Here is a 27,861-nt window from a genome sequence, read left to right on the forward strand (position 1 = left end):
TCACTTATTTTTTTAATTACAATTAGGAGGCACTCTCCTGAGACTAACAGAACAGTGTAATGATCCACTAGCTGTCACCATCATTAACTTTTGGCCATAAATTTGGGTTATGCACTACGCTCTGTCCACAGATGCTTTATAACAGTGCTGACTACAATGCTTATTCTCTGACATAATTCATATTAAGACATAAAACATCACAACGTCCTTTCCTTTGAGAAATGAAAGTTTTGTAAAGTGTGTGACTCAACAAAGATGATCATAGAAAAAACAGAATACTTATAGTCCTGAGTCATTTAAACCATGACCATTGTTTCCTTCTGCGTCCAGCATTTAAAAGGTAACTCTAGGTGTTTTCTTTGCCTTGTTCAAATCCCAACCATGCCATGCCTTGCCTTGCCGTATTTTCTACTCTAGTGGACTAGTGGTTCTGCTTTGCTGTACCAGGTCTCTTGGTTCAAATACCAAGTATGCCTTACCTTATTCCCTACTCTAGAGCATAGTGGCTCAGTGGTTGATACTTCCACCTAGCCCTACCAAAGCCCTTGGTTCAAATCCCAACCAGGACAATACCTACATGGGGTTTACATGTCCTGCCTGTGTCTGTGTGGCTTTCCCCTCACACTCCAAAGACATGTTGCTAGGCTCAAATGAGTACGCTCAAGATGGCTGTCTAAGCATTTTGAGAAAAAAGCACTAAAAGAATACAAATTAAATTAAACTGAAACTGAGATATAGTCAGAAAGTTCACTCAATTTACCCCAAACAACTCTGTCGCTAAAATAAAATAAAAATAAAAAATTAATTATCAACTTCTCCCATCGTTTATGATTCCGATCTTTGATGTTGTGAAGAGAAGCAGCCACTTGAAGACGCTTGGAACTCCAAGAAAGGTTGGATTCCTAGTCCTTCACTGAATGTTGTGGTTTGAGCTGACGGTCCCTATACCACTAATGTGCCTTGTAGTGACCTAGGGGTTGGTGGAAGGAACCACAGCATGCAGAGGACCAGGATATGAACACTCCTGGAAGTGTCAGATCCTGCTGAGAAAGCATCAAAGGCTGATGGAAAAGTGAGAATTGAATGTCTCCTTTATATGGGGCCCTTGTGTATACAGACTGATTTTATAAATCAAGTCTCTTTTATAACTAAATGCCTTCCCTTATGGCCAGTACACACGATCCGAAAAATCGGACGAAAAATACAGATTTTGATGCGTTCGTACGATAATTGGAACGTTAGTACAGAGCTTTCGAGAGCTGATCACGACAATTCATCTGATATTATCCGACCGGACAAGCACGAAAATTTTCATTGTACCATGCCAGATTGTACGATTTCCATTTAGTCAGTACAGTTGTCATCTGAAAATACAATACAAATACATTACAACACATGCCATCACTTCCGATTTTTTTTCTGTCATATGAGAATTTTCGTGACTTTAGTTACCTACTCAATTTCTACTTGTGACTGGTAAGCAAAAAAAGATTTAAGATCTGTTGTACGATATTCGGATCGTGTGTATGGGCCATAAGAGCAGAATGTCCCACCTATTACCTTAATACTAGACCATGTCAATGCATCCCTCTTATGTACACACGGTCGGACATTCCGACTACAAAATCTGTCTGATTTTTTCCGACGGATTTTGGCCTAAACTTGTCTTGCATACACACGATCGCACAAAGTTGTCAGAAAATCCGATCGTTGAGAACGAGGTGACGTACAATACGTACAACGGGACTATAAAGAGGCCAGGAGCCAATAGCTTTCGTCTCGTAATATACTCTGAGTATGTGTGGCACTTTGTCCGTCTGAATTGTCTAAACACAATCGGAATTTAAACAATTGGATTTTGTTGTCGGAAAATTTTAGATCCAGATCTCAAACTTTGTGTGTCAAAAATTCCAACGGAAAAAGGCAGATGGAGCCCACACACGATCGGAATTTCCGACAACACATTTTCCATCGGAAAGTCCAACTGTGTGTACAGGGCATTATACTGGTTTCCCTTTGTTGCTAAAAGCTTATCCAACTTCTCTGACTTTTAAGCTAAGCCCCACCTACCTGTTTCACCCTGTTAATTGGGGGTACCTTGGTTTAGACACAATCTTTACTAAAACTGGTACACACAGAATCTGGTACAGCTGTGCATAGTAACTAGAAATGCACCAATACCGAGTATTTTCACAACTTCTTGTATTCATAAAAATGCTCCTGATACCGAAAACTGGTACTTTGCAGTGCAATTTGCGTCCATACAAAATAAACGGGCTCAAATCAAACTGCAAAGAATTGCATTTGATTTGAACAGTAATGCATGGATTTCCCCCAATGCTCCTGTGTGTGTGAACCCAGTAAAGAAAGCAAAACCTTCTGTGTGTAACAGCCCCCCTTCCAGCACCCCCCAATTACCTACCTGAGCTCCTTTTCTCTCCACGATAACCCTCAGCCATCCAGTACACTCCTTCTGATTGGCTGAGACAGAGCAGTGGCTCCATTGCCTCCCGCAGCTGTCAATCAAAGTTAATCAGCCAATCGGCGAAAGAGGGGGTGGGGCCAGGTTGGGGCTCCTTGTCTGAATAGATACATGGAGATGTAATTCGGCTTAGGTGCCCCCTGTAGCAAGCTGCTGGCTGAGGGGCACTCAAAGGAGGGAGGGGCTAAGAGCAGAAAAGTGGGACCTGAGAAGAGGAGGATCTGGGGTGCTCTGTGCAAAACCAACTGCATAGAGGAGGTAAGTAGAACATGTTTGTTATTTTAAAAAAACAAGCCTTTACAATCACTTTAAGACCCCTTTCACACTGAGGCGGTTTTTAGGCATTTTAGCGTTAGAAATAGCGCCTGTAAAGCGCCTGAAAACCGCTTCCCGTTCATACTGTGGCGGTGAACTTGTGGGACGCTGGGAAAAGTCCTGCAAGCAGCATCTTTGGGGCTGTTTGGGAGTGATGTATTTAGTGCTCCCAAAATGCCCTGCCCATTGAAATAAAAGGGGCAGCGCTTCCAAAGCACCTGAAAAGCGTTTCAGAAGGGCCGCAACACGGGCGCTTTTAAACCCTTCTTTGAGGTTTAAAGTGCCCAGCTAGCGGCCAAAAAGCACCACTTAAACAGAGCTAAAGCGCAACTAAAAGGAGCAGCACTTTAGCGCTAATGCAGCCGTGACCCCAGTGTGAAAGGGGTCTAAGGATGAATTTTTATATTGTCACAGGGTTATTTACCAGTGCGAAAACAGGTGCAGCTCTGCAAAAAATGAACCAATCAGCTTTCATGTTTTAATACCAAAGCTTAAAGGGGTTGTGTAATCCTATGCACTAAAGTGAAAAAACTTCTGACATTGACCGGCCCCCCCCAGCCCCCCTGTTTTACTCGCCTGAGCCCTTCGACGCCTCAGCGGAGATGCGCTATTCCTGTCTGCCTGGGGTTCTAGGCTCTTGATTGGATAGATTGATAGCAGCGCAGCCATTGGCTCCTGCTGTTGCCAATCAAATCCAATGATGTGGCGCCCTGTGTCTATAGATGCAAATACTGGACTCGGGAGCGTGCCCGCAAGGTAACCCCCTGGAAGAGCGCTTCCCCCAGGGGGTTTACCGATGCGAGGAGGAGCCGCGAGCGCCAACGGGGGGACCCCAGAAGATGAGGTTTGGGGCCACACTGTGCAAAACAAACTGTACAGTGGAGGTAAGTAGGAAATGTTTGTTATTTTTTAAAAAAAGCGAAGGTTTAATGTCACTTTAATTGAACAAGCTGAAGTTAGAAGCAGGTTGGTTACCATACACAGCTGCACCGGATTCTGAGTGCTCCAGTTGTAGTAAATCTCCCCCCATGTCATTACAAATTAATTGCAAACAAATCATTTTCTCTCTCCCGTTTTTTCCATCACTTCACTTTTACTCTACATTGGGAATAGCAGCACATTTCAGTAAAGATGGCACATATATCTTTTTTCTGTATCCTGTTTGCTGCAAGCTGTGGCTGTTACTTTGGCCGGTAGCAGAACATTCCAGGAAGGATGTACTTGCTGGAGGCAATACGGTTTAGGAGAATGATGGGTTTTGGCTTAATATGTATTATTTAAACACATGTTCAGACCTTATAAAGCCACATTCTTGGGAGCCCATGCAATTAATAAATCCTTATCCGCTGGAATGTGTCTCCTGTGCTAATTATTGGGAGTTCTCAAACCACAACATGCATTTTATGATCTTCTTAATGTGCACTAAGCTTACAGTATAGTGCCGACAAGCACAGGCCTTCAGTAAGGACAAGCTTCCTGTTGCACATAATGTTGTATGTAGAACATAGAGCAGGGATATGCAATTAGCGGACCTCCAGCTGTTGCAGAACTACAAGTCCCATGAGGCATAGCAAGACTCTGACAGCCACAAGCATGACACCCAGAGGCAGAGGCATGATGGGACTTGTAGTTTTGCAACACCTGGAGGTCCGCTAATTGCATATCCCTGACATAGAGGATAATGGGAACCAATGGAAGTTGTAACAGGTACCAGAAAACAGCCTATTAACAACGGGATGCATTGTGTATGTGCACTGCCATTCATTCTAAAAGGAACCCCAAAGCACTTACATAACATATCTGAGCTAAAGAAACAGCGCACTGCAGTGCAACACAATGCATGGTTTAAACAACTGTGAAAAAAAATATAGAAAGAGCTATTTCTCTTGCTTTTGGGCGTTATTCAGAATAACTGAGCTTCGGGTAGCAGGGTGCCGTAACTCAGACTAAAAAGTGTTGCGGCGTATGCATTACCACTGTGCCATATAATGTGAACAACTATAGACAAGAAAAATCTTTCAGCCAACTAATCAGCTTCAACATAAAGGTATTTTTAACCCTTGCTGCAACACTTAGCAGTATATAAATAAAAAAAGATGCATATTGGGTTCAGTTGGGCTTCAAAGAGGAACTGCAGTCTGCTCACATAATTTGTAATAAAAACATCTTTGCCATTATGAAGCTTCCCTCCAACCACTTTGCATATTATTTTATATATACTGTGATTCTGTACTTGTCAGATATGCTAAAGAAATCTGCCTCCACTGAAGCTGCTGCCTGTTCACTTCCTGTATTTACACAGACACACAGAGGCACACCTCCAGCTCTATAGATTTCATTGGCCCTCTTATGACTCACCAATCCCCCCCCCCCTTCCTGGCAAACTCTCACGAGAGTGAGAGAGAGAGCTGTGCATGATGTCATAAGCCTAGGCTAATGACCAGCCAAGAAACAGGAAGTGGGCTGTATAAAGTATTTACTGACAGAAAAAAAAACTGTTTACTATCCAAAGTTAAAGGGGTTGTAAAGGTAAACATTTTTTCACCTTAATGCATTCTATGCATTAAGGTGAAAAAATATCTGACAGTGCCGGCCCCCCCCCCAGCCCCCCTGTTTTACTTACCTGACCCCTCGAAAAGTCCCGCGCTCGCCCCCGACGTCCTCTTCGCTGCTCAGCCTGGCTGTTGATTGGCTGGAGTGGATGGATTGAAAGCAGCGCAGCCATTGGCTCGCGCTGCTGTCAATCACATCCAATGACGCGGCGCGCCGGGGTGGGGCCGAGGGATACAGTGAGCGGCTATATGTTTTACGGGAGCACGCCCGCAAGTGCTCCTCACCATGCGAGGGATCAGAGACAGCCGCCGAGGGACCCCAGAAGACCAGGTTCGGGGCCACTCTGTGCAAAACGAGCTGCAAAGTGGAGGTAAGTATAACATGTTTGTTATTTAAAAAAAAATTTAATTCTCTTTGCAGCCCCTGTAAAACAACAAGGGCAGACGATTTAATAGGTGGAAAGATGAAAAAATGACTGAAGTTCCGCTTTAAATTAATGTAGCACCCTCTACCAGAAGGTAGGTGCTAGTAAGGGTTATTGTACTAGGTTATTTCAGCACAGGCAAATTTAGGCAGGCCTATGCTGCATGCTAGGCCTGTCTGTTTTAATCTGGTGGCTGGGAGTGGTCAGAGTAGCAGTGGGTGTCACCACCTGCACGTAGTTCTGAGGCGCCTCCCCTGCTTCTGAGGAGAATGTTCTAAAAAGGGGGCTGGGTCTTGAACAGGCAGCTCATGTGGGAGCCCTGACCAATCCCCAATTGGTATTGGCAGGGGGCAGGCCTCATATATAAGCTGGGGTCACATGTCATTGGGGAGGAGAAGTCGACTGGGTGAAGTGAGGAATGGAGTGCTAGACAGTCGCAGGAGGTCAGGAGGAGGCCCAGGGAGAGCTGTGAAGGAACATTGCCTCTACTATGGTCATTGGCAATGTCTCTGTCACCACACTGTCGTTGGCAGGGAATTCCTGGAGCAGAGGGGCAGGAGAAGCTGTTGGAAAGCATGGTCCGGACAAGTTCCTCATCAAGGATTTAGGGCTGGAAGGTCGGAGAGTGTTACCACAGTGGATGGCTGGAGGTGCCAGGGAATCTATAAGGGAACTCTGCTTCTACATGGTCATTAGCAGAGTCTTTATCATACACACGGTGGATGGTGAGGAGTCCTGGATCAGAGAAGAGGCGGTGGGGATCTGTGTCAAATCAGTGTGGCCATAGGGCACATGGTTTGCAAGTTGGACTGGCTGGGAGAAGTAGTCCATTTCCTAGAAGATAGACTTTTAACCTACTAGGCCTCTGGGGAGAGGTTCTACAGGCCTCAGGCCTAGTAGCAGCGAGTCACTCGAGCCAGTAGAGGGGCTTATTCAGAGTGAGTTCATACTACCCAATAGAAGAGGATGTGTCATGCTACAAGTCTGTGCAGGAGGACTCAAGTCTATACAGGAAGAAGCAAGTTTGGGAAGGAGGTGAAGAGATCTAAGACCATTACTTTTACATGGACAAAAGTGATGTTTCTGTCCCTCACTCGGTGGCGGATGGACAGTATGAACAGTAGTCTGCATGGAGATGCAGGAGAAGATTTATACTTAGTCAAACATGCACATTCAATCTTCAGGCTCTAACTTTGTTCAAACTGTATTGAATTCTGTAAATATGATGGCAATGATTAATTTTATGGGCATCCCATATCCCAATCCCTATCCAAGTTGTACCCCCAATAAAACAACAAAAACAAAGCTTGCTGTTCATTGTCTCTGGAAAGGATGCATGAAGTCTGGCAGTGGGGGGATTTGGCAGATTGTTTGTCAGTAGTGCTATCACCATGGCTGCATTAGCAATATTGTGAAAATCATTGGGGGAGGGTGCAAAATCTGGAGCAGCTCTGCACAGAAACCAATCAGCTTGCAGGTTTTTTTGTCAAAGCTTAACTGAACAAGCGGAAGTTAGAAGCTGATTGGCTATCATGCAAAGCTGCACCAGATTCTGAGTGCTCCAGTTTTAGTAAATCTTTCCCATAGTGTGCTGATAAATCAGTGCTGAGACAAGGGCATATAGAGCCCAGGGCGAACAGGCCAAATTGTGTGTGACCCCCCCCCCCCCCCCAAGGTGTATGAGCATTATGTGTCAACAAAAATCCCCCCCCCCCCAAAAAAAGAAAAATCGAACACTAATATACATGCTTATGCCCTAAGCATAGATTCCCCCTCCTCCCAGTACAAGTCCACCCCCTACTTAAATCCCCCATCCCAGAAAAAATATTTGCCCTCCCCAGCTCAAATTCTCTACCCCTCAAACTTCCCATTCAAGCACAAATCCTCTCCTCTCCCACTCCATATCCCCCCTTCCAGCAAAAATCCTCTTCCTCCAATGCCCCATCCTAGCACAAATAACCCCCCCCCCCCCCATCACACACTTACCCAAATTTCCCCTCCAAGCATGATTCTTACCCCCTGCCACTTCCCCAAATTCCCCTTCCCAACGCAAATCCCTCCCCCCAAATCTCCTCATGTTGCCCCCCTCACGCCCACCTCCCATGACACAGTGCCCAGGGCAGCTGCCCCTCCTGCCTGCGCTCTGTTATTTCATGAGATGACAGTACTCCAATTATGAATTATTTTGCCTTTATTTATACTTTTCTCCCCATTTACCTCAAAACCAACCTGTCCAGTAAGGCCCAATGTACACTGGGCATTTAGCCCTGGTGCATGAGGCTGCGATGTTTAGGTGTGGGCAGAAATCACAGATGTACCATCCAGCCCTGCCGCTGGCAGCCAGTAAAAGTCTAAGGCCCTATTCACACCTGAGCTTTTTGTAGCTTGAAGCCTGAAGCTAGAAAATGCTAGAGGGGGGAAAAAATCAATTATTCTCTATGGATGGTTCACATCTCCACTCCAAAACGCCTGAAGCCAGAAGCTCAAAAACGCCTGAAGCTCAAAAAAGTTCTGGAACTTATTTTTTTTTTTTAGGCAGATTTGGGCAATTTTCGGCTTTTTACATTGGTGACCTTTTGACCTGTACAAAATTGCGTCAAAATGCAGCAAAATCGCGGTAAAATCACACTGGCAGCTTCTGTGACTGGACGGTGCACTCAGTGTTACCCATCCCTGGGGAAGTATGCACCGAGAGATGAATTTATGGTAAGCAGACTTCTTGTATTCCAGGCATTTGTCCCTGGGCGCATACTGGCCTGAGCATTAGTAGCACCATCAAGCCTCATGTAGTCACAACAGCCGTTATACCTAAACACCAGAGCCTTATGTAGCCAAAGCTAAACACCCATTGTGTATGGGGCCTGGGCAGTGACATTGCTTGGGGTAGTCTATAAAGCTGCCAAGGGGGCTTGAACTTTTTTTATAATGTAATAAAAATAAAATAATGAAACCATGGCTCTAATAGGTTTCCAAAATGGTAAACCGCAGGCACAATGCTGTGCGTTCGCTGTTTACTGTTGTGTTAGGAAAGCAAATAAATCACTTTCCTAACACTGACCCGCCTCTCAGCCAATCAGGTACTTGGGTCTGGTTACCTGTCACCTGATTGGCTGAAACAACAGGCGCTGTGATTGGGCGCCTGATAGAGAGGACCAGAGACATCAAGGAGCAGGGAAGTGGAGGATGCCACCATGACCCGCTGCGTGATAGGTAAGTCCCGAATCCCGGGTGATTCACATTGGCAGCAGTTGATGGGGCACAGTTGTGGCAATTGATGGGCACACTGACAACAATTGATGCGACACAGTAGCGGCAATTGATGGGGCACAGTAGTGGCAATTGATGAGCATACTGGCAGCAATTGATGAGCACACTGGCAGCAATTGATGGGACACAGTAGCAGCAATTGATGGGGCACAGTAGTGGCAATTGATGGGGCACACTGGCAGCAATTGATGGGATACACTGGCAGCAATTGATGGGTACAGTAGCGTCAATTGATGGGCACAGTGGCAGCAACTGATGGGCACACTGGCAGCCATTGATGGGTACAGTAGCTGCGTTTGATGGCACACTGGCAGCAATTGATGGGGTACACTGGCAGCAATTGATAGGCACACTGGCAGCAATTGATGGGGCACAGTAGCGTCAATTGATGGGCACAGTGGCAGCAATTGATGGGTACAGTAACTATATTTGATGGCACAGTGGCGGCAATTTATGGGTACAGTGGCTGCATTTGATGGCACAGTGGCTGCGCTTAATGGGCAAAGTGGCTGCAATTGATGGGGGTTTTTTTTCAGTTTGTTTGCGCTCCCCCAAAAATTTTGAGCACCAGCTGTCACTGCTAAAAAGTAATTATCATACTGAATGCAATGATTACATGTGCTAGCCACAATCCAGTTATCAAAACACAATGTTTTATATAGAATAGCATCCTATCAAACATTTGTAGCACATTATAGTCACTGACCATTGTGCTACAGGCGCACGTTTCTGACCGTGTCTTTCAATCGCAGTATACACACTCTTGTCCTCGCAGAACAGATTCCGCAATGTCAGTACAATTCCCAGCATGACTCTGCTAATAGACAGCTAATGTGCTACTGACAAATACAATTTTCTGTTTGATCTCCACGGTCTGGCACATTTAATGACACGTGTAGCATGATGTTTTTGAAACGTACTGCCTGAAGCTAGTCTCCCTACACTCGTTGCATCACAAAATTGCTTAATTTTTGCTAATAAACATGACATTTACTTTCTGGACAATAATATTCCCAGAATGTTGCAACACCAGTACTGGCTCTGTGCGCAGTGTGCAAGTACAGTATATATATATATACTGTACACGTGTGTACATATTTGAACAAAGGCACATATTGTATGAGTAACATTATAATAATTTTATACATATACACACATTGAATATCTAAAAATGATACACCCGCAGAGTTATCTATCCCTCATGCTTGGTCCTGTGTATGCCAAAAAGTAGGAGATGTACTAAAATATCCCCACACTTATGTCAAACAATGTGTTGTGTACTCAGGATGAAGAGGATTGTCCAAAGATGCCTCATACCCAGAATGGCAAAGAGTGTCTAAACATGCCCCATACTCAGGATGGATAATGGTGCCCACATGCCCATACTCAGAATGATGAAGAGTGTCCAAGCATGCCCTTTACTCAGGATGGTGAAGAGTGTCCAAGCAATGCCCCTTACTCAGGATGGTGAAGGGTGTTCAAACATGCCCACTACTCAGAATAAAGGGTGTCCAAACATGCCCCATACTTAGGATGGTGAGAAATGTCAAAAGATGCTCCAAACTCAATATGAAGGGTGTCCAAACATGCCCATACTCAAAATGGTGAATGTGTTGAAGCATGTTCCATACTCAGGATGGTGAACGGTGTCAAAAGATGCCCTATACTCAGAAGGTTGAAGGGTGTCCCAACATGCCCCATACTTAGGATGGTGAAGGGTATCCAGAGATGCCCCATACTCAGAATGAAGAGTATCCAAACATGCCTAATACTCAGGATGGATAAGGGTGTCTAAACATGCCCCATACTTAGAATGGTGAATAGTGTCCAAGCATGCCCTATACTCAGGATGGTGAAGAGTGTTCAAACGTGCTCCATGCTTAGGATTGCGAATGGTATCAAAAGATACTCCAAACTCAGAATGAAGGGTGTCAAAACATGCCAAGAGTAAGAAAGACATGGAAGGCGCATGATCCAGTACATTGATAAAGATGTTAAGGTTTATTCATGAAAAAAAGGGGAGGGGGGGGGGGTTGAAAGCATACAGAAAGTATCTACGTGTTCATAAAATCAGGTTACAAGTATACATCTTAAATCAGAAAAACAGGGCAAGTGCTAAGGTTACTGATGCGTTTCAAAGGTAAAAACCCTCTTCATCAGAGCCTTGTGGAACAACAAGAGAGGTCTGTATAGTGTTGTGGATCAAAGATACAGGGGAGTGGCTGGTTGGGAGGAATGACACATGTTAAGTGATGAGTTCTCCTATGCTCCAGGTTTGTCCACATCCCACCGCTCTAAATGTCATAAAGAGATGTAATTCATATGTTCCTTATGGCAGTTCAATGTGTATCTGTTGATTGAATGATGATTGAATCAGGCTGATGTTTCACATGGATGGAGACAGCTGATATCCTCATTGCAACACAAGACCACTTTCTGTTTGGAGTTACCTAGCTTCCTTACAGAAGTAACTGCCTCCTGTTCCCAAACAGATGCATGCAGGCTGCATTCTTTTTGTAAACCTGAATGCAGGCACAATCAACAGATACACATTGAACTGCCATAATGAACATATGAATTACATCTCTTTATGACATTTAGAGCGGTGGGATGTGGACAAACCTGGAGCATAGGAGAACTCATCACTTAGCATGTGTCACTTCTCTCAACCGGCCACTCCCCTGTATGTTTGATCCACAACACTATACAGACCTCTCTTGTCGTTCTACAAGGCTCTGATGAAGAGGGTTTTTTCCTCGAAACGCGTCAGTAAACATTAGCACTTGCCCTTGCATGGGCATGTCTATTTTTCTTATTTAATGTGTATACTTGTAACCTGATTTTATGAACACGTAGATACTTTCTGTATGGTTTCAACCCCCTCCCCCCCCCTTTTTTCATGAATAAACCTTAACATCTTGATCAATGTATTGGATCACGTGCCTTCCATCTCTTTCTTACACTTGGCTTACTTTAGACCACCCCTGGTCGATTTAGGCAGGGGGACTCACATGATCTTCTTTTAATTTACCTCTTCCTTTGAAAGTACTACCATTTTATATCAACAAACGCCTTCGCGGGCGCAGGAGAAAATTCTTTCTTTGTTTACATTGTCACTTGTCCAAATATGCCCTATACAAAGAATGGTGAAGGGTGTCCAAAACATGCCCCATACTCAGGATTGTGAGTGGTGTCCAAACATGCCCTATACTCGGGATAGTGAACAGTGTCCAAAAATGCCCCATACTCAGAATGAAGGGTGTCCAAACATGCCCAATACTCAGGATAGTGAACAGTGTCTAAATATGCCCCATACTCGGGATGTATGTGCTGGGGAAATGGTTTTCATTCCAGGAACTGGAACTTACATGTACCGTCCACGTCCGTTCATTCCGCAAACCAGATGTTGCCACACAGCACCTGCACACTCTAGGACACACCAATGGCTGCCAAATAGGAGTAAAAAAAATCCTATTTGTGTGGCTCCAGGGCAAAAAAATAGAGATCATAAACAAAGGTGTAATGCTAGTCATGAAGCAATTACTGTAGAACAAAAATAAAGAAACATAAGCTCCCTAAAATAATGTAAAAACATATCAAAGGTGACTCCAGTAACTGCAATAAACTGTTTACGCTAAGGTCCCTGAAAAAGATACGGACCACAATATGTTGTTAGAAGAAAGGAGGTTTAACCTTAGATTGTGGAAGGGGTTCTTTACTGATAGAGCAGTAAAAATGTGGAAGTGGTGCTAGCTGAGAGTATGGACAACTTAAAAAATGTAGATGTCTTTCTGGGGAAGCAGAATATGGGCTATGGGAATTATCAGAGAATAAGACATGCAAAAAAAAAAAATATTAAAACAATAACATTAGGAAAAAATAATTTTAAAGAAGAAATATGTTCTAAAGAAAAAAGACGAAAACGAAACATTAATAAAACATTTAAGACTAAGTGGAAAATCAAATGCACCAATAAATATGTAAGAAAAAAAAAAGAGCACAAATTCACATGGAAATTTTTAATATGTCAACAGTCAGGTCACGTATAAAATAGAAGCCTATCAAAGATAATTGGTGTCTGCAGATGGTGGTTCTCCTTATGTCACTCCTACACTTCTATAGCCAACGCTTGAAGGGTCCGGTAGCCCTTCCAGTATAGACCAAAGGACGAGAACATTTCAAGAGATAGATGTAAAAATCTGTTTTAATTGAAAGAATGTAACCTGAATGTGAGTGAAAAAATGGTGAACTGCAAATGAGGGCCTCACACTTTACAATGGTGACATTTAAATAAGCCTTTCTTCTCTGACATTTTAAATGAGATTTTCTGGTACTTATGACCAAGGTCTGCTCTGATTAATAGGCCTTGCAGATTTTTACTGCTTTCCTACGTGTGAAGTGATGACTGTTATATTACAGTGTATAGATTTCCTCCATAATTCTGAAATATACCTGCATTTGTTCTGATTTTCTTAAAGGTTCATACACACCACCCTGCACTGTAAAGCGCATGCACACTGGTGTACACCATGTAGGGGTAGTAAGGGGAGGTGCATTGCATTATTACAACATATCACACTGTTTTAATTTTTCTTTCTTTTTTTTCAGAAAATGACACTTCATATTGGAGGAATGACAGTGTTATGCCACGTACACATGATCGGAATTTTGGTTGGTAAAAGCTTTGATGGTTTTTCCGACGGAAATCCGACGTGATTCCGCTCAAGTTGTCTTGCATACACACGGTCACACAAAAGTCCTCTGAACTTTCGACCTACAAGAACACGGTGACGTACAACACTACGACGTGCCAAGAAAATGAAGTTCAATGATTCCGAGCATGTGTCGAATTGTTTCCGAGCATGCGTAGGGATTTTCCGCGTCGGAATTTGTATAGACGATCGGAATTTCGGATCGGAACTTTTTCCGACTGAAAAATTGAGAACATGCTCTCAGTATTTTGCTGGCCAAAATTCCGCCAGCAAAAGTCCGATGGAGCGTACACACAATTGTATTTTCCGACCAAAAGCTCTCATCGGACTTTTGCTGGCGGAATTTCCGATCATGTGTATGGGGCATTACACTGATTTGTTCAGCTCAGTAGGAGTTATTTTATTCTGATGTATGAATAAAAAAGCCAATATATTTCGGACTCACAAACCCCCCTTTATCAGGGTTTGAATGCTGAAAAATAAAACAAATCTGTACTGGACCTGTATCAAGAAAATGGATCTACAACGGCAGCGATTGAACACCAGTGTTTCAGTATGGCGCTCTCAATCTTCCAAAATATAGTCCTTCTTAAAGCGGAGCTCCATCCTAAAGTGGATCTTCCGTTCATTGGAACCCTCCCCCCCTCCGGCCCCACAATTGGCACCTTTCAGGGGGGAGGGGGGTGCAGGTACCTGGCTATACAGTACATGTATCTGCACCCACTTCCGGCATAGATATCTGCAGAATCTACGCCCCTTTCTGCAGAATCTATGCCCCTTTCCGAAGGTCCCCCGTTGTCTGCTGGGAAACACACGGATCCCAGAGACAGCGGGGACCATCCTTATTGCGCAGCGCGACTCGCGCATGCGCAGTAGGGAACTGGAAAATGAAGCCGCACGGCTCCACTTCCTGATTCCCATACCCAAGATGGCAGCGGCAGCACCCGAGAGATGATCGAGAGATCGGCTTCGGGTGCCGACATCGCGGGCGCGCTGGGCGGGTAAGTGTCATTATTAAGTCAGCAGCTGCAGTATTTGTAGCTGCTGGCTTTAAAAAAAAAAAAAAAAAAAAATGGCGGACTCCCGCTTTAAAGAAGAATTCCAGGTATGGATATGTTTAAATTGTTACATTGGTCCAGCTTGGCCAAGACAGCAGGGCAGCTACTTGGCATGAGACTCTGAAGCTATGGAGAGCGCTGTAGTAGGGATGCCTACTACAGTTATTTCAAGCTTTTAAAGTAGTCTCAACCAGGTTTCCTCTAGGGGTTGCTAGGGGTTCCTTGAGCATTGACCAATTTTTGCCTTTCAGGTAAGTTCCCATTGACACCATTGATTTTTTAGCTATCTGTGAGCTATCTGTACAATTGTTTTCTAGGTAACCTTGCACTGCGCCTGCATTGATCTACCCAGCGTGTGAACGAGCTCTAAATCTCTCAGATAAAAAAATCCCGCGTTTGTATACAAATGGTTTACCATCAGTATTTTTAGAACATGGAATGCCAGTGTTAACTTTTTCGAGACATTCTACAAATGCAGATAGCATACCACTTGTACAGACCCACAATTGAACAAGCACAGTTATATTCTAAATTGTGCTGAAATTAAACAGCCACCACTTCAAGTGGAGTGAAAAATCATGAAGATTTATTAATCAGAGCAAACCCTTGTGATAAGTACCAGAAAACTTAAATTAGCATGTCAGAGAAGAAAGGTTGCTTTAAATATCACAAATGAAGTGGGTGCAGTGCTCTCATCTGCAGTCCAATATTTTCACCTTCACATTCAGCTCGCCGGTATTTTATTCTTGATTATTTCAAAAGCAACATGGATTATTGTATTTTTTTTGCTTTCATCTTGTGAAATGTTTTTTTTCCTTTTTCTATATTGACAAGACAACCAGAATTTTCAAGTGTAGGTTTCAGGAGCATAGGAGTGACATAAAGGTGTCTACCATCTGCAGAGACCAATTACCAATGACAAGCCTGCTGCAGTTCATTTTGTTCATGCCCGGGATCCAACTCATGAATGTAGGGGCATGGTTATACTGACCCTGGTGAGAGTCATGGCGAAGACAGAAATCGTAACTTATTTCAAAGAAAGCTATTTGGATATACTATTTTCAGAGGTTTAAACACCAAATTGTTTCAGTTTTTTACCTGTCTGTTGATATAGAACATTTTCATTTGCATTAGTGCTTTTGACATATTTATTGGTGCTTTTAATGTTCTGTTTAGTCTAATATTTTTCTTTAGTCTTTAGTTTTAAAATGTGTATTGGTCTTCTTTTTACAACCAATTGTTCAGTCCAGCATGGGTTCTTTTATTTAATCGGACGTATGAATAAAAAATCAACATATTTCAGGCTCTCAAACCCCCCTTCATCAGGGCTTTCGGGCTGAAAATGAGAACAAAACTGTACAGGTCCTGTGTCAAGAGGATGGATCTACAAGGCAGCAGTCATACCAACTCCAGTGATTTATTGGGGCACTCTCATTCTTCCAAAATATAGTCCTCAAACTTCTTAAAGAAGAATCCAGGTATGGATAAGTTTACACAGTTACATTGGTCTAGCTTGGCCAATGCAGCAGGGCAGCTGCTTGGCACGGGACTCAAAAGCTAGTGGAGAACGCTGTAGCAGGCGTGGTTTCGAATATATAGAGGGATCCCACAGGTATGCTATATAAATAGATACATTGGTTAAAGCTGGTCTTTGGTCTTTAGTTTTAAAAGTTTTGAGTTTTGTTCTTTTTATTCAGAACCACTCTTTCCTTAATGTTATTGTTGTGTGTTTGACTTTGTTGTCCATTTCACTACCTGTGTTGTATAATTTATTAATTTTTACCTGTCTTTTTATTTTAGTTCTGCAGTATTCGCTTCATGCCCACCATTTTACCTTTTTTACAACATCTCCTTGTTGCCCTGATAAAGGGGCTACACAAATAGGGAATTTACATCAATAAAATAAAACCTAACACATCTCCTTTAGTATCATTTACCAAATCCTATCAAAATAACATCATATACCTTAACACAAACCATAAAATATTCTAACAATTGATAATATAATAGTCTCTTCTACCTTAAAATTGTTCGTTGAATAACAATGAACATTTGTATGGTGGAAAAGACATGCATTATTAATTGTTTTAATTTTTTATTGCTTGTGTTAAACAAGTATGGGTTATAAAACCATCCTCAGTATACAGCATCTTTGGACACCATTCTCCATCCTTCATACAGGGCATGTTTTAATGCCATTCAACATCTTGAGTATGGAGCATGTTTTGATGCCATTCACTATTCTGAGTATGGGGCATGTTTGGACACTGTTTACCATCCTGAGTATTTAATATATATATATATATATATATATATATATATATATATATATATATATAGAAAGGCCAGTATGGTGGCCTGGAATTATGGGAGGAGCCCGGTGGAATATATAACCAGCCCATTCGCCTGTCCTCCTCGTCGGTTCCGGTGCGCGATACCCGATACGTCAGGTATCAAGCGCCGGCTATTCAGACCAGACGCACTCGCATTTTTCGTCCCCGTCTTGACAGCTCGTCTTCTCGTTCAGCAGCGCCAGTCGGGTTCGCCGTCGGAGTGTCGCCGTACCCGTCGAATTTGTCGTTGCACGTCGGGCTGGCTGTCGCAGGTAGGGCTTCGGCACCCCCTTTTTTCAATTCATGTATTCGATGTACCGTCAACATTCCCTGTACTCACGAGCCGCTCGCTGCTTTCAAATCGAATGTTTTCTGTGGCCCTCGTACGCATGTCGCTGTTTTCTACTTTCGATGCAGTCGTTATCACTTTTTCGACACGTTCGATTACGCCACGTCAGGCGATTCATTCGCAGGTACGGCATTCGAAACCGTTCGACTGCCCGAGCATTTCTATTAGTATCGGTCGAATCGTTCGACTCACAGCCGACTGCTTGTTACGACAAGGCAAGCAGTCCGCACGTTTCGCTTGCTCTGCTTCAATTCGAATATCTCTTCATTCATGCAGTTATGTTATGTATTTCATTCCATCTCATTCCAAGTTATTTCAGTCCCAGTCATTTCTTCCATTTCGAATCATTTCTGTCACTAGTCGCGCTCCGGCGCGAATCCTGTTGCACCTCTGGTGCACCGATTCGCTTTGAAGTGCCCCCAGGGTTTGTCCTCATTTCTGTACATGCTCCAGAGACTGAATCACTCGCAGGTTCACGCACGATCCCTGATTCTTGTCTTTGTCATGGCATATCATTTCTGTCACTTATTACGCTCCAATTCGAATCCTGTCGCATTCTTTTATGCACCGATTCGTCTTGGTGTGCCCAGCTGCTACGCCTCATTTCGGTACATGCTCCAGAGACGGATTCTTTGTAACCTACAGTCCAGTCGTTGAATCCTGTCTCTGTCATGGGATATCATTTCTGTCACTTATTACACTCCAATTCGAATCCTGTCGCATTCTTTTATGCACCGATTCGTTCTGGTGTGCCCAGCTGCTACGCCTCATTTCAGTACATGCTCCAGAGACGGATTCTTTGTTGTTACCATCAGTCCAGTCGTTGAATCTGGTCTCTGTCATGGGATATCATTTCTGTCACTTATTACGCTCCAATTCGAATCCTGTCGCATTCTCTTATGCACCGATTTGTTCTGGTGTGCCCAGCTGCTACGCCTCATTTCAGTACATGCTCCAGAGTCGGATTCTTTGTTGTAACCATCAGTCCAGTCGTTGAATCTTATCTCTGTCATGGCATATCATTTCGGTCACTTATTACGCTCCGATTCGAATCCTGTCGCATTTATTTATGCACCGATTCGTTCCGGTGCGCCCAGCTGTTACGCCTCATTTCAGTACATGCTCCAAGGACAGGATTCATCTGTTTGGTTCAAGGGCTCGTCCTCTGATTCTTGTCTTTGTCATGGGTTTCATTTCATTTCACCTATCACGTTCCGGTACGAATAGTCACATCTGTGTACCAAATTCATCCCGGCGTGCCCCAGGAATGGCCTCATTTCAGTACATGCTCCAAGGACAAGATTCATCCGTTTGGTTCAAGGGCTCGTCCGCTGATTCCTGTCTTTGTCATGGGTTTTCATTTCATTTCACCTATCACGTTCCGGTACGAATAGTCACATCGGTGTACCAAATTCGTCTCGGCGTGCCCCAGGAACGGCCTCATTTCAGTACATGCTCCAGAATCCGTGTCGTGCTCAGTCGCAAGTTGTGGCATGGCGATCCGGATCTCTGTCATGGCAGCTTCTCTCATCTCACTGTCACATGCCGCTCCCCGGTTTGGGTCCAGTTGATTTTTCAAGGTTTGGATGCCTACCAGGGGGGCCTTGCTCCTCGGCCTCATTTCATCATAAAGTTGCCTCAAAAGGGAAAAACACAGCTTCGTTTAGGCGTGTTTCGTTGTTTTTCTCCACATTCAAGCGTAGACTTCGTGCAATCGTCATAAATACACATCCAAGCGTAGACTTCTTGCAATCGTTGCAAGCACGCATCCAGAGATAGACTAATCGCAATCATTGTAGACCTCTCGCACTCATTGCAAGCACGCATACGAGCGGAGACCTCTTGCAGTCGTTGCAAGCACGCATTCGAGCCTAGACCTCTTGCACTCATTACAAGCACGCATTCGAGCATAGACCTCTTGCACTCATTACAAGCACGCGTTCGTGCATAGACCTCTTGCAAGCACGCATTCGAGCAGAAACCTCTTGCGGTCGTTGCAAGCACGCATTCGAGCATAAACCTCTTGCAATCGTTGCAAGCACGCATTCGAGCGTAGACCTCTTTCAATCGTTGCAAGCACGCATTCGAGCATACACCTCTAGTGATCAGTGCAAGCACGCATTCGAGCGTAGACCTCTTGCAATCATGGCAAGCACGCGTTCAAGCATAGGCCTCTTGCAATCATTGCAAGCTGATGTCCGGGCACAACTTATGGCAATCATTGCTGGCAGGCACTTCTGCCTGCTCAATAGGTTGCTTTGGGGAAAGCCTGGATACCTTCCTAAATGTTCGTTGTATTACAGGGTACTTATACTTATAGGCATAGTTGATCCAGGGAAAATCCGATTGCCTCTCGAGGGGTCAGGAAGGAATTTTTTCCCCTACTGTAGCAAATTGGCCATGCTCTGTTGGGGTTTTTTGCCTTCCTCTGGATCAGCTGCGGGCGTAGAATTGGGGTGTCGGGTGGTGTGATACCTTATTATTTCGATTTGTGGTTGGACCGGATGGACTTCTGTCTTTCCCGGCCTGGCTACCCACGAAGCCTACTGTAAATCCTTGCAATCGCTGCAGGCACGCGTCCTAGCATAACATCTTGCAATCATGGCAAGCACGCATACTGAGTAACATCTTGCAACCGTCGCAAGCACGCGTCCTAACATACATGCAAGCACAACTCCCGCAGTCTTCGCAGTGCACATGCGGTAACACGAATTGCTCACAGTCACCACGTACACATCTCCTCCGACAAACTCCCGGGCAATTGTCGCAAGCACACGTGCAAACACAACCTTTAGTCATGCCAAGGCTCGCGACTTAGCATAACTTCTTGCAATCATTTGTTGCAAGCACGTTCTCAGTGGTACGCTAACTGGCTACACGTCATTTTCAGCAGCACTTAATTGGCCACTCGTCTCCTGTGGCCTTTCTTACAAGCCACTCACTGTTGCCTGTCCGTCTGTCTCTTCCTTGGGACAGTTGAGTTCAACCTCCGTCAGCACCAGGATCATGTTGACATACGCGACTGGCTTCTTCCTGTAGCACGCCCAGGCTATTTCTAGCCAGCGTTCAACATTTCTTATCCTTACAATGCCCGGAGAGCCATCCGTTGTTACAGCCCATACAGCAAGATCCCCACTGCGATGCGTCCGGAGGCATCGGCCCATGGTCGTCGGCCGGTGCTCGCCCATTGCGGCTGCCATCTTTACGGACATATAATACCCTCGCATATTCCCCAGTTTAGTCATCCGGAGGACACCTACAGTCCCTTCACGGCATGTCGAACATCCCTATGCACATCATCCCTCAGGGGTCGCGCCTTTGTGTCACGCCGATTGGTCTTGCTGTCTCTCTCACAGGATCCAGAGCAAGTCCTCAGCCGGGTCCCCGCGGCAATAGCGGTCCTTGCTATGCGGGAGGAATTCCTATCGTCTGGGAATGACGTCTCTCTGTTCATTCCCTTCGCGTCTTCCCTTTCTCCCCAGGTGATGACCGACGCAGCGGCCTCCACGGGCTTGCAGCTGGTTTTTTGGCCACCTCTGGCTCGCAGCTCCCTGGCCTCCCCAGTTACTGGCAATTCCTGGCTGCGCCAAGGCGCCCTCTCTGTTGGTTATGTACTTCCTACGTCGACTGGTCCAGCTCTTGTTGTTGTTTCAGTTCAACATCCATTCTTCCTTTATCCCCGGTAAATTCAATCAGGCAGCGGACGCCCTCTCCCGCTTTTAACCTTGTCGCGTTTTCGTTCAGGTACCCGGAGCCGGACCAACATCAGCAGCTATCCCGGTCTGGTCTCAACTGACCCTGGATTAGCCCCTCACCTCCTAGCGGCTACCCAACTCATTTGATCACTCCCTTTCCCGCAATACCCTCAAGGCCTATCAATCAGCCTGGAGGGCCTTTAACCAACTTCGTCACGTATCACAGTACAGAGACGTCCCGTGTCAAGCAAGTCACAGCCTTCATTTCTTACTGCCACTCGCAGTTGGCGTTATCCTTTAATACGATCCGGCCATACCTGACCGGTGTACAACATTTTACGTCCCTCCAGGACCCTACCGTACCCTTCCTATTTTACCACGCCGTTCGGGCTGTTATGCGCGGTATCCAGGAAGCGCCAGCCGATGACCGGCACCAAAACGACTGCCTATCACAGGAGACGTTTAGAAATATGTCAGATTTCCTGGCTACTTCACCTTTTCGGTCTCCACATGGGTGTCATTTACAAGCAGCCATACACCTGGCCTTCTACGGCTTCTTACGGCCAAGCGAGTTTACTTGTTGTAGCCTCACAGCACGCACGCTGTACGAGCACCACCTGGTCCGATACGAAGACCATTTCGTCTTACACTTAGCAGTCTCCAAGACACAGCAGCTTGGCTCGGGTTCGGACATACACCGCTATAAGTCCAACAACCGCTGGTACCCGGTCGCCATTTTCACGCGCCTGTCGGCCCTTTTTGGCTGATCAACCAGGAGTTAGTCCTCTTCTGCCATTTCTCACTAAACCTCTGAACGCTGTCCGGTGGAACGTGTCAGGATACTCCCGGGTATCCTTCACCTCTGTCCTACTCACATTATCAAGAAGTTGGGCAGATGGAGGTCCACCTGTTTCGCCCGCTTCATACCCAATCCGCAAGCGGAGATGACCCAGGCCTTTGTCGAGCTCACCCAGTAACAAACTTGGATCAATAAAATACAACCCCTACCTGAATGATTTTGCCCCCTTATTTTGGTATACCGTACGTCAGACCAGGGCACACTTTCAGGTCCATTTCAAGTAAGCGAGTTTATGTTAACCTTGTTTGTCATCCTTAACCGTATCGGTCAGAGGGCTCCATACCATAAATAGAAAGGCCAGTATGGTGGCCTGGAATTATGGGAGGAGCCCGGTGGAATATATAACCAGCCCATTCGCCTGTCCTCCTCGTCGGTTCCGGTGCGCGATACCCACCCGCCCATCCCCTTTTTCAGGGCATTTCTCAAGCATCATACTCCTCATGAGAGTACTCATTTCACTCCATTCATATTCATTTCATTTATCACCCACTTTCTATCTAAGGTATGCCCCCTTATTTTGGTATAACGTACGTCAGACCAGGGCACACTTTCAGGTCCATTTCAAGTAAGCGAGTTTATGTTAACCTTGTTTGTCATCCTTAACCGTATCGGTCAGAGGGCTCCATACCATAAATATATATATCTTTGGACAACATTCACTATCCTGAGTATGGAGCACTTTGGACGCCATTCACCATCCTTCATATGGGGCATGTTTGGATACCATTCACCATCCTGAGTATTGAGTGGGTTTAAATAACGTTTTACCATCCTTCATATTGGGCATGTTTGGATATCATTCACCATCCTAAGTATTGAGCGTGTTTGGATACCGTTCATCATCCTTCATATGGGGCATGTTTGGACACCGTTCACCATCTTGAGTATGGAGCATGTTTGGATGCCATTCACCATCCTTCGTATGGGGCATGTTTGGACACCGTTCACCATTCTTCATAAGGGGCATGTTTGGATAACATTCTCCATCCTAAGTATTGAGCGTGCTTGGATACTGTTCACCATCCTTCATATTGGGCATGTTTGGATACTGTTCACCATCCTTCATATTGGGCATGTTTGGATACTGTTCACCATCCTTCATATTGGGCATGTTTGGATACCATTCAGCATCCTAAGTATTAACCGTGTTTGGATAATGTTCTTCATCCTTCATATGGGGCATGTTTGGACACTGTTTACTATCCTGAGTATTTACGCACATTGCCTCACATAGGTAAGGGGGTGTTTTTTCTATATCTCCTATTTTTTGGTGTGCACAGGACCAAGTATGAGGCATGGATAACTCTGAAGGTGTATTTACTTTTGGATAATTAATGGGTGTGTATATATATATATATATATATATATATATATATATATATATATACATTTCGGCCAAAAACTGAACTGAATGTTGATAAGAGAAAAGGGTGAAAATAATGGCACTGAAAACACACGCAATGTTGCAGTGAATTCACCACAATTTTGCGACAATTTTACAGTGATTTTGTACCGATGTTACTGTTCCTAGGGTGTGTTTTTCATAGGTCATGTGACTCAAAAACAGCATCAAAAATGTAACAGGGGTGTGTTAATGATGTGTTCTTTCTGCATTTTCAATGCATTTGAACTGGGAGGAGCATTTTTTGTGCAAAAATGTACACTGACCAAAAATGCAGCAAGCAGGATATTTAACACCACAATGGAAGCCCAACTGGCCAGTGTGCAGACATTGAATTTAAAGGGATACATTTTTCTTGGGCTTTTCTTCCACTAAAGATGCCAATAATGGCTGACAATTAATTCATATTAGTTTAAATTGATGATATTAATTAAAAAGTCGAATATAATACAATTACAAAACTGTAACTTTCACTTTCAGTTTTCGCCAGGGGGGTCCTGCATTTTTGGTTTCAGTTTCGGCACCAAAATTTCCATTTGGTGCACCTCTAATATATATATATATATATATATATATATATATATATATATATATATATATATATATATATATATATATATATATATATATATATATATATATATATACTGTATATTTTTGATTACCAAGGCATGCTCAGGATGGTGAACTGTGTCTCATGCTCCATACTCAGATATCCAAATAAGTCCCATACTCAGGATGGTGAACAGCAGGAGCTTTGCTAGGTCTACAAAAGATCTGGGGCTAGAGCCCATAGCAGCGTAGTAAAGAAAGTCATACACTTGGGCCGGCATACACATGTATATAATATATGTCCATGTGTATATATTCCCAGAGAGCCCCCCCTTACATCAGGGTCCCCAGAGAGCCTCCCTTACATCAGGGTTCCCAGAGAGCCCCCCTTACATCAGGGTCCCCAGAGAGCCTCCCCTTTAAATCAGGGCCCCTAGAGAGTCTCCCCCTTAAATCAGGGTCCCCAGAGAGCCTCCCCTTAAATCAGTGTCCCCAGAGAGCCTCCTCCTTAAATCAGGGTCCCCAGAGAGCTTCCCCTTAAATCAGGGTCCCCAGAGAGCCTCTCCCTTAAATCAGTATCCCCAGAGAGCCTCCCCTTAAATCAGGGTCCCCAGAGAGCCCCCCGCATCGGGGTCCCCAGAGAGCCCCCCACTTACTTCAGGGTCCCCAGAGAGCCCCCCCTTACACCAGGGTTCCCAGAAAGCCCCCCTTACATTAGGGTCGCTCCCTGCATCGGGGTCCCCAGAGAGCCCCCAACTTACATCAGGGTCCCCAGAGAACCCCCCCTTACATCAGGGTTCCCAGAGAGCCCCCCATACATTAGGGTCCCCAGAGAGCCTCCCGTTAAATCAGGGTCCCCAGAGAGCATCCCCCTTAAATCAGAGTCCCCAGAGAGCCACCCCTTAAATCAGTGTCCCCAGAGAGCCTCGCCCTTAAATCAGGGCCCCCAGAGAGCCTCCCCTTAAATCAGGATCCCCAGAGAGCCTTCCCTTAAATCAGGGTCCCCAGAGAGCCCCCCACTTACATCAGGGTCTCCAGAGAGCCTCCCCTAACCTTGGGGACCCCTGCAGAGACTCGGGGCTATAGCCCCAAAAGCCACAAAAGCCACCCTCCACTGGTGAACAGTGTCCAAAGATGCTCCATACTCAGGATGGTCAATGGTGCCTAAACATGCCCCACATGAAGGGTGGTGAATGATGTCAAAACATGTTCCACACATATAAAGGGTTGAGGTTTTATTGTGATGTGCTAGCTATTTTTCCAAACATTCATTTAAACGAGCTGCCTTACACACTAAAAAGCACCACAAATGGTGCTTGCACTTTTTTCAAAGCAGCCCAACATAACACACAGTAGTGCACTACCTTGTGTTGTAGTGCACTGCAATGCATATCCATTGGTGGGGTGCCAATAACAATAAATGGCACCACAGCTCACAACTATGCGTTTTTTCACATTGCTACAACCAACAGTGTGAATCCACCTTCATACACCCACCACATCTAAGGACTGGTTCACTGAAATATATTACATTTTTGTTCTTGGGTTTGGATACACTGTATTGGACTTGCAGGCTATAAATTGAAAAGTGTATTATGTTAGCAGGAATTTTAAACATGTACAGAGTGTTCCCGGTCAGACAAATAAGCCGTTCAAAATAAATACGATTTTTTTTATAGATAATTATCTGACCACTCAGTAAATGCAGGATAGGCTAAAAGAGAGAGGTGGAAGGTATTCAGGATGCCTGCAGAGGGTGTGATGTGCAAACCCTCAGCTGAGTATAAAGATTTTCTTATCCTCCCGACTCCCAACATTATTCATTGCAATACACAAACTTAACTGTGTTCCAGTTTTAAGCACACCAAAATACGACCACGCCTGGAAAAGCTGGAGTGTTAGAAACTTTTACAAGACAAGCGGTCCAAACAAACAGATCTCCTGCTTAAACAATTTGGTGCAAGGAGAAAATAAAATCCAAAACCATTTTCCATGTGCCCATGAAAAATGACTAGGAGGAGGTGCCCATAGACAATAAAACATTATTAATGCTGCATAGTCCAGGCAATTTAATTGGTGTTGATACACGGTTGGAGACTACTTTTCCTGACCATAGATGGGTATCTAGATTTGTGAGAGGATGGGCACATTCAGATCACTTATTAAAGGTGGTAGGTGGTTAGGAGGCAATTGGACTCCCCCTCACACTGTACTACTATGGGGGGGTGATCGGAGATTTGTTTTTATTTTTTTTGTTACACTTACCAGCAAAGTTTTCAACTGTCATTACTAGTGATCTGTGATTGACTACAACTAATGACATGGTAAAGGGTGCTGTGATTGGCCCAAGTACCATGTGATAACTGTGGACCAATCACAGCATAGTAGCACATAGCTGTTTTGAATGAATTCATTCATTACAGCTTTGTTGACATTGTGATCAAAGCGATCACATGATCCCCTGGGTGTGTGAAGCCCCAGGGAGTGCACAAGTATGCATGTGGTAAGTGACATATGGGTACGTCACTTAGCCTGTAGCTGCTGCCCGCTCACCGTACATGGAGAGTGGGCGGTCAGCAACTGGTTAAGAATCACTTGTATTTGCGTTTTTTTTACAACCGTGAGAATGATGCCTTATTTTCATTAATTTCATGCTCACTTGGTCAGTGACTCAAAAAATATTGAGCCAGAGCCTACCAGCAAGGACTTCAATATTCCATTCAGTACAGGTTTTCTTTAAGAAAAAAATCTGGCAAAGAGATGACAAGTTACGTGTTTAGATTATTAACAAAACAGGCAACGTCGTAAGTACACAAAAACGTTTCCTGATGTGCATGAGAGCTTACCAAGAACGGAGTCCAGCAAATACAAGAGACACACATGATGGCCAGGAGCTGGATTATCATCTCTATGTGGTGCGATCTGCCTTGTCTGTGCTGCTGGCTTTTCAACCTAGATTTCAGTAATGTTATTCCAGTCATAGCATTGCATAAGAAAGAGATGGCCAGAGACAAGAACCCCAGAGATGAAAACAGCAGAAGATGAAACTGATCCATCCAGGTGTCAATCTGCTCCGTCTTTAGAAAGCACCACGTCTTGGTGGCCTGGATGTGATAAGATCTGAGAGTCAATATTGGCAGCAACGCCACCAGGATGGCAAACAGCCAAACAAATGTCAAGATGATTTTGGCGTGCCTTGACGTCATGGTGGTAGAATGAAAGATTGGCTCAGTGACTCCAACACACCGTTCCACAGCCATGACGCTCCCAAGCAACAGCGGACACAGTCCAAAGAACACCATGCACATGCCAAAGATACTGCAAAGAACATCAGCGTGGTCGAATTTTGACCAGTTCCTATCTGATGCATAGATGTACACAGCTATGGCTCCATTAATGAGGTGGCCAAAGAGGTCCGTGATGACCAAGCCACTGGCGAACAACAAGAACGAGGCCTTGGATTTTTTCCTAAATCTTTGGTAGGCTTTCATGAGTATTGCTATAGCGAGGCTGTTAGATGTAATTCCCACAGTCATGAAAACGATGCTGAAGAACACTGAGATCTTATGTTCAGTGAGGCGGGTGGTATTAGTTGGGGACGTGGGTCCACCATACAGATCCGGGACCAGGCTGTTGTTCATGGTGGTATATGAAGAGGCTAAATTTGCATCATCTCCACTGTGCAATGTAACCTGCAGAGATAAAAGATATTTTAATATTGGAGATGACGAATATGATAAATACAGATTTTTATATGCATTCGGTAAATAAGACTTTATCTCAGAATGTTGAAGGCCACACACAAGTTAGCAAAAAAAATCATAGATATCCCCATACCATAAATCCTTTGCGTGTCATAA

At 44.5% G+C, this 27,861-nt stretch overlaps 1 protein-coding gene across 4 annotated transcripts in view; it reads right to left on the minus strand.

The window, feature by feature from the left end:
• Positions 1 to 27,861, minus strand: part of PTGFR (prostaglandin F receptor) — a 65,035-nt gene that overhangs the window by 7,217 nt on the left and 29,957 nt on the right. For all 4 annotated transcript variants that reach the window (XM_077450399.1, XM_077450400.1, XM_077450397.1 and 1 more), the window contains one exon: positions 26,848 to 27,693. In XM_077450399.1, coding sequence (XP_077306525.1) covers positions 26,848 to 27,642 — 795 coding nt within the window. In that variant the 5' untranslated portion in view covers positions 27,643 to 27,693. The remainder of the gene's footprint in view (positions 1 to 26,847; positions 27,694 to 27,861) is intronic.

The sequence above is a fragment of the Lithobates pipiens genome, unplaced genomic scaffold (genome assembly GCF_037356315.1).
Source record: "Lithobates pipiens isolate NorthernLeopardFrog02 unplaced genomic scaffold, aLitPip1_a1.2 Scaffold_23, whole genome shotgun sequence".
NCBI lineage: Eukaryota > Metazoa > Chordata > Amphibia > Anura > Ranidae > Lithobates > Lithobates pipiens.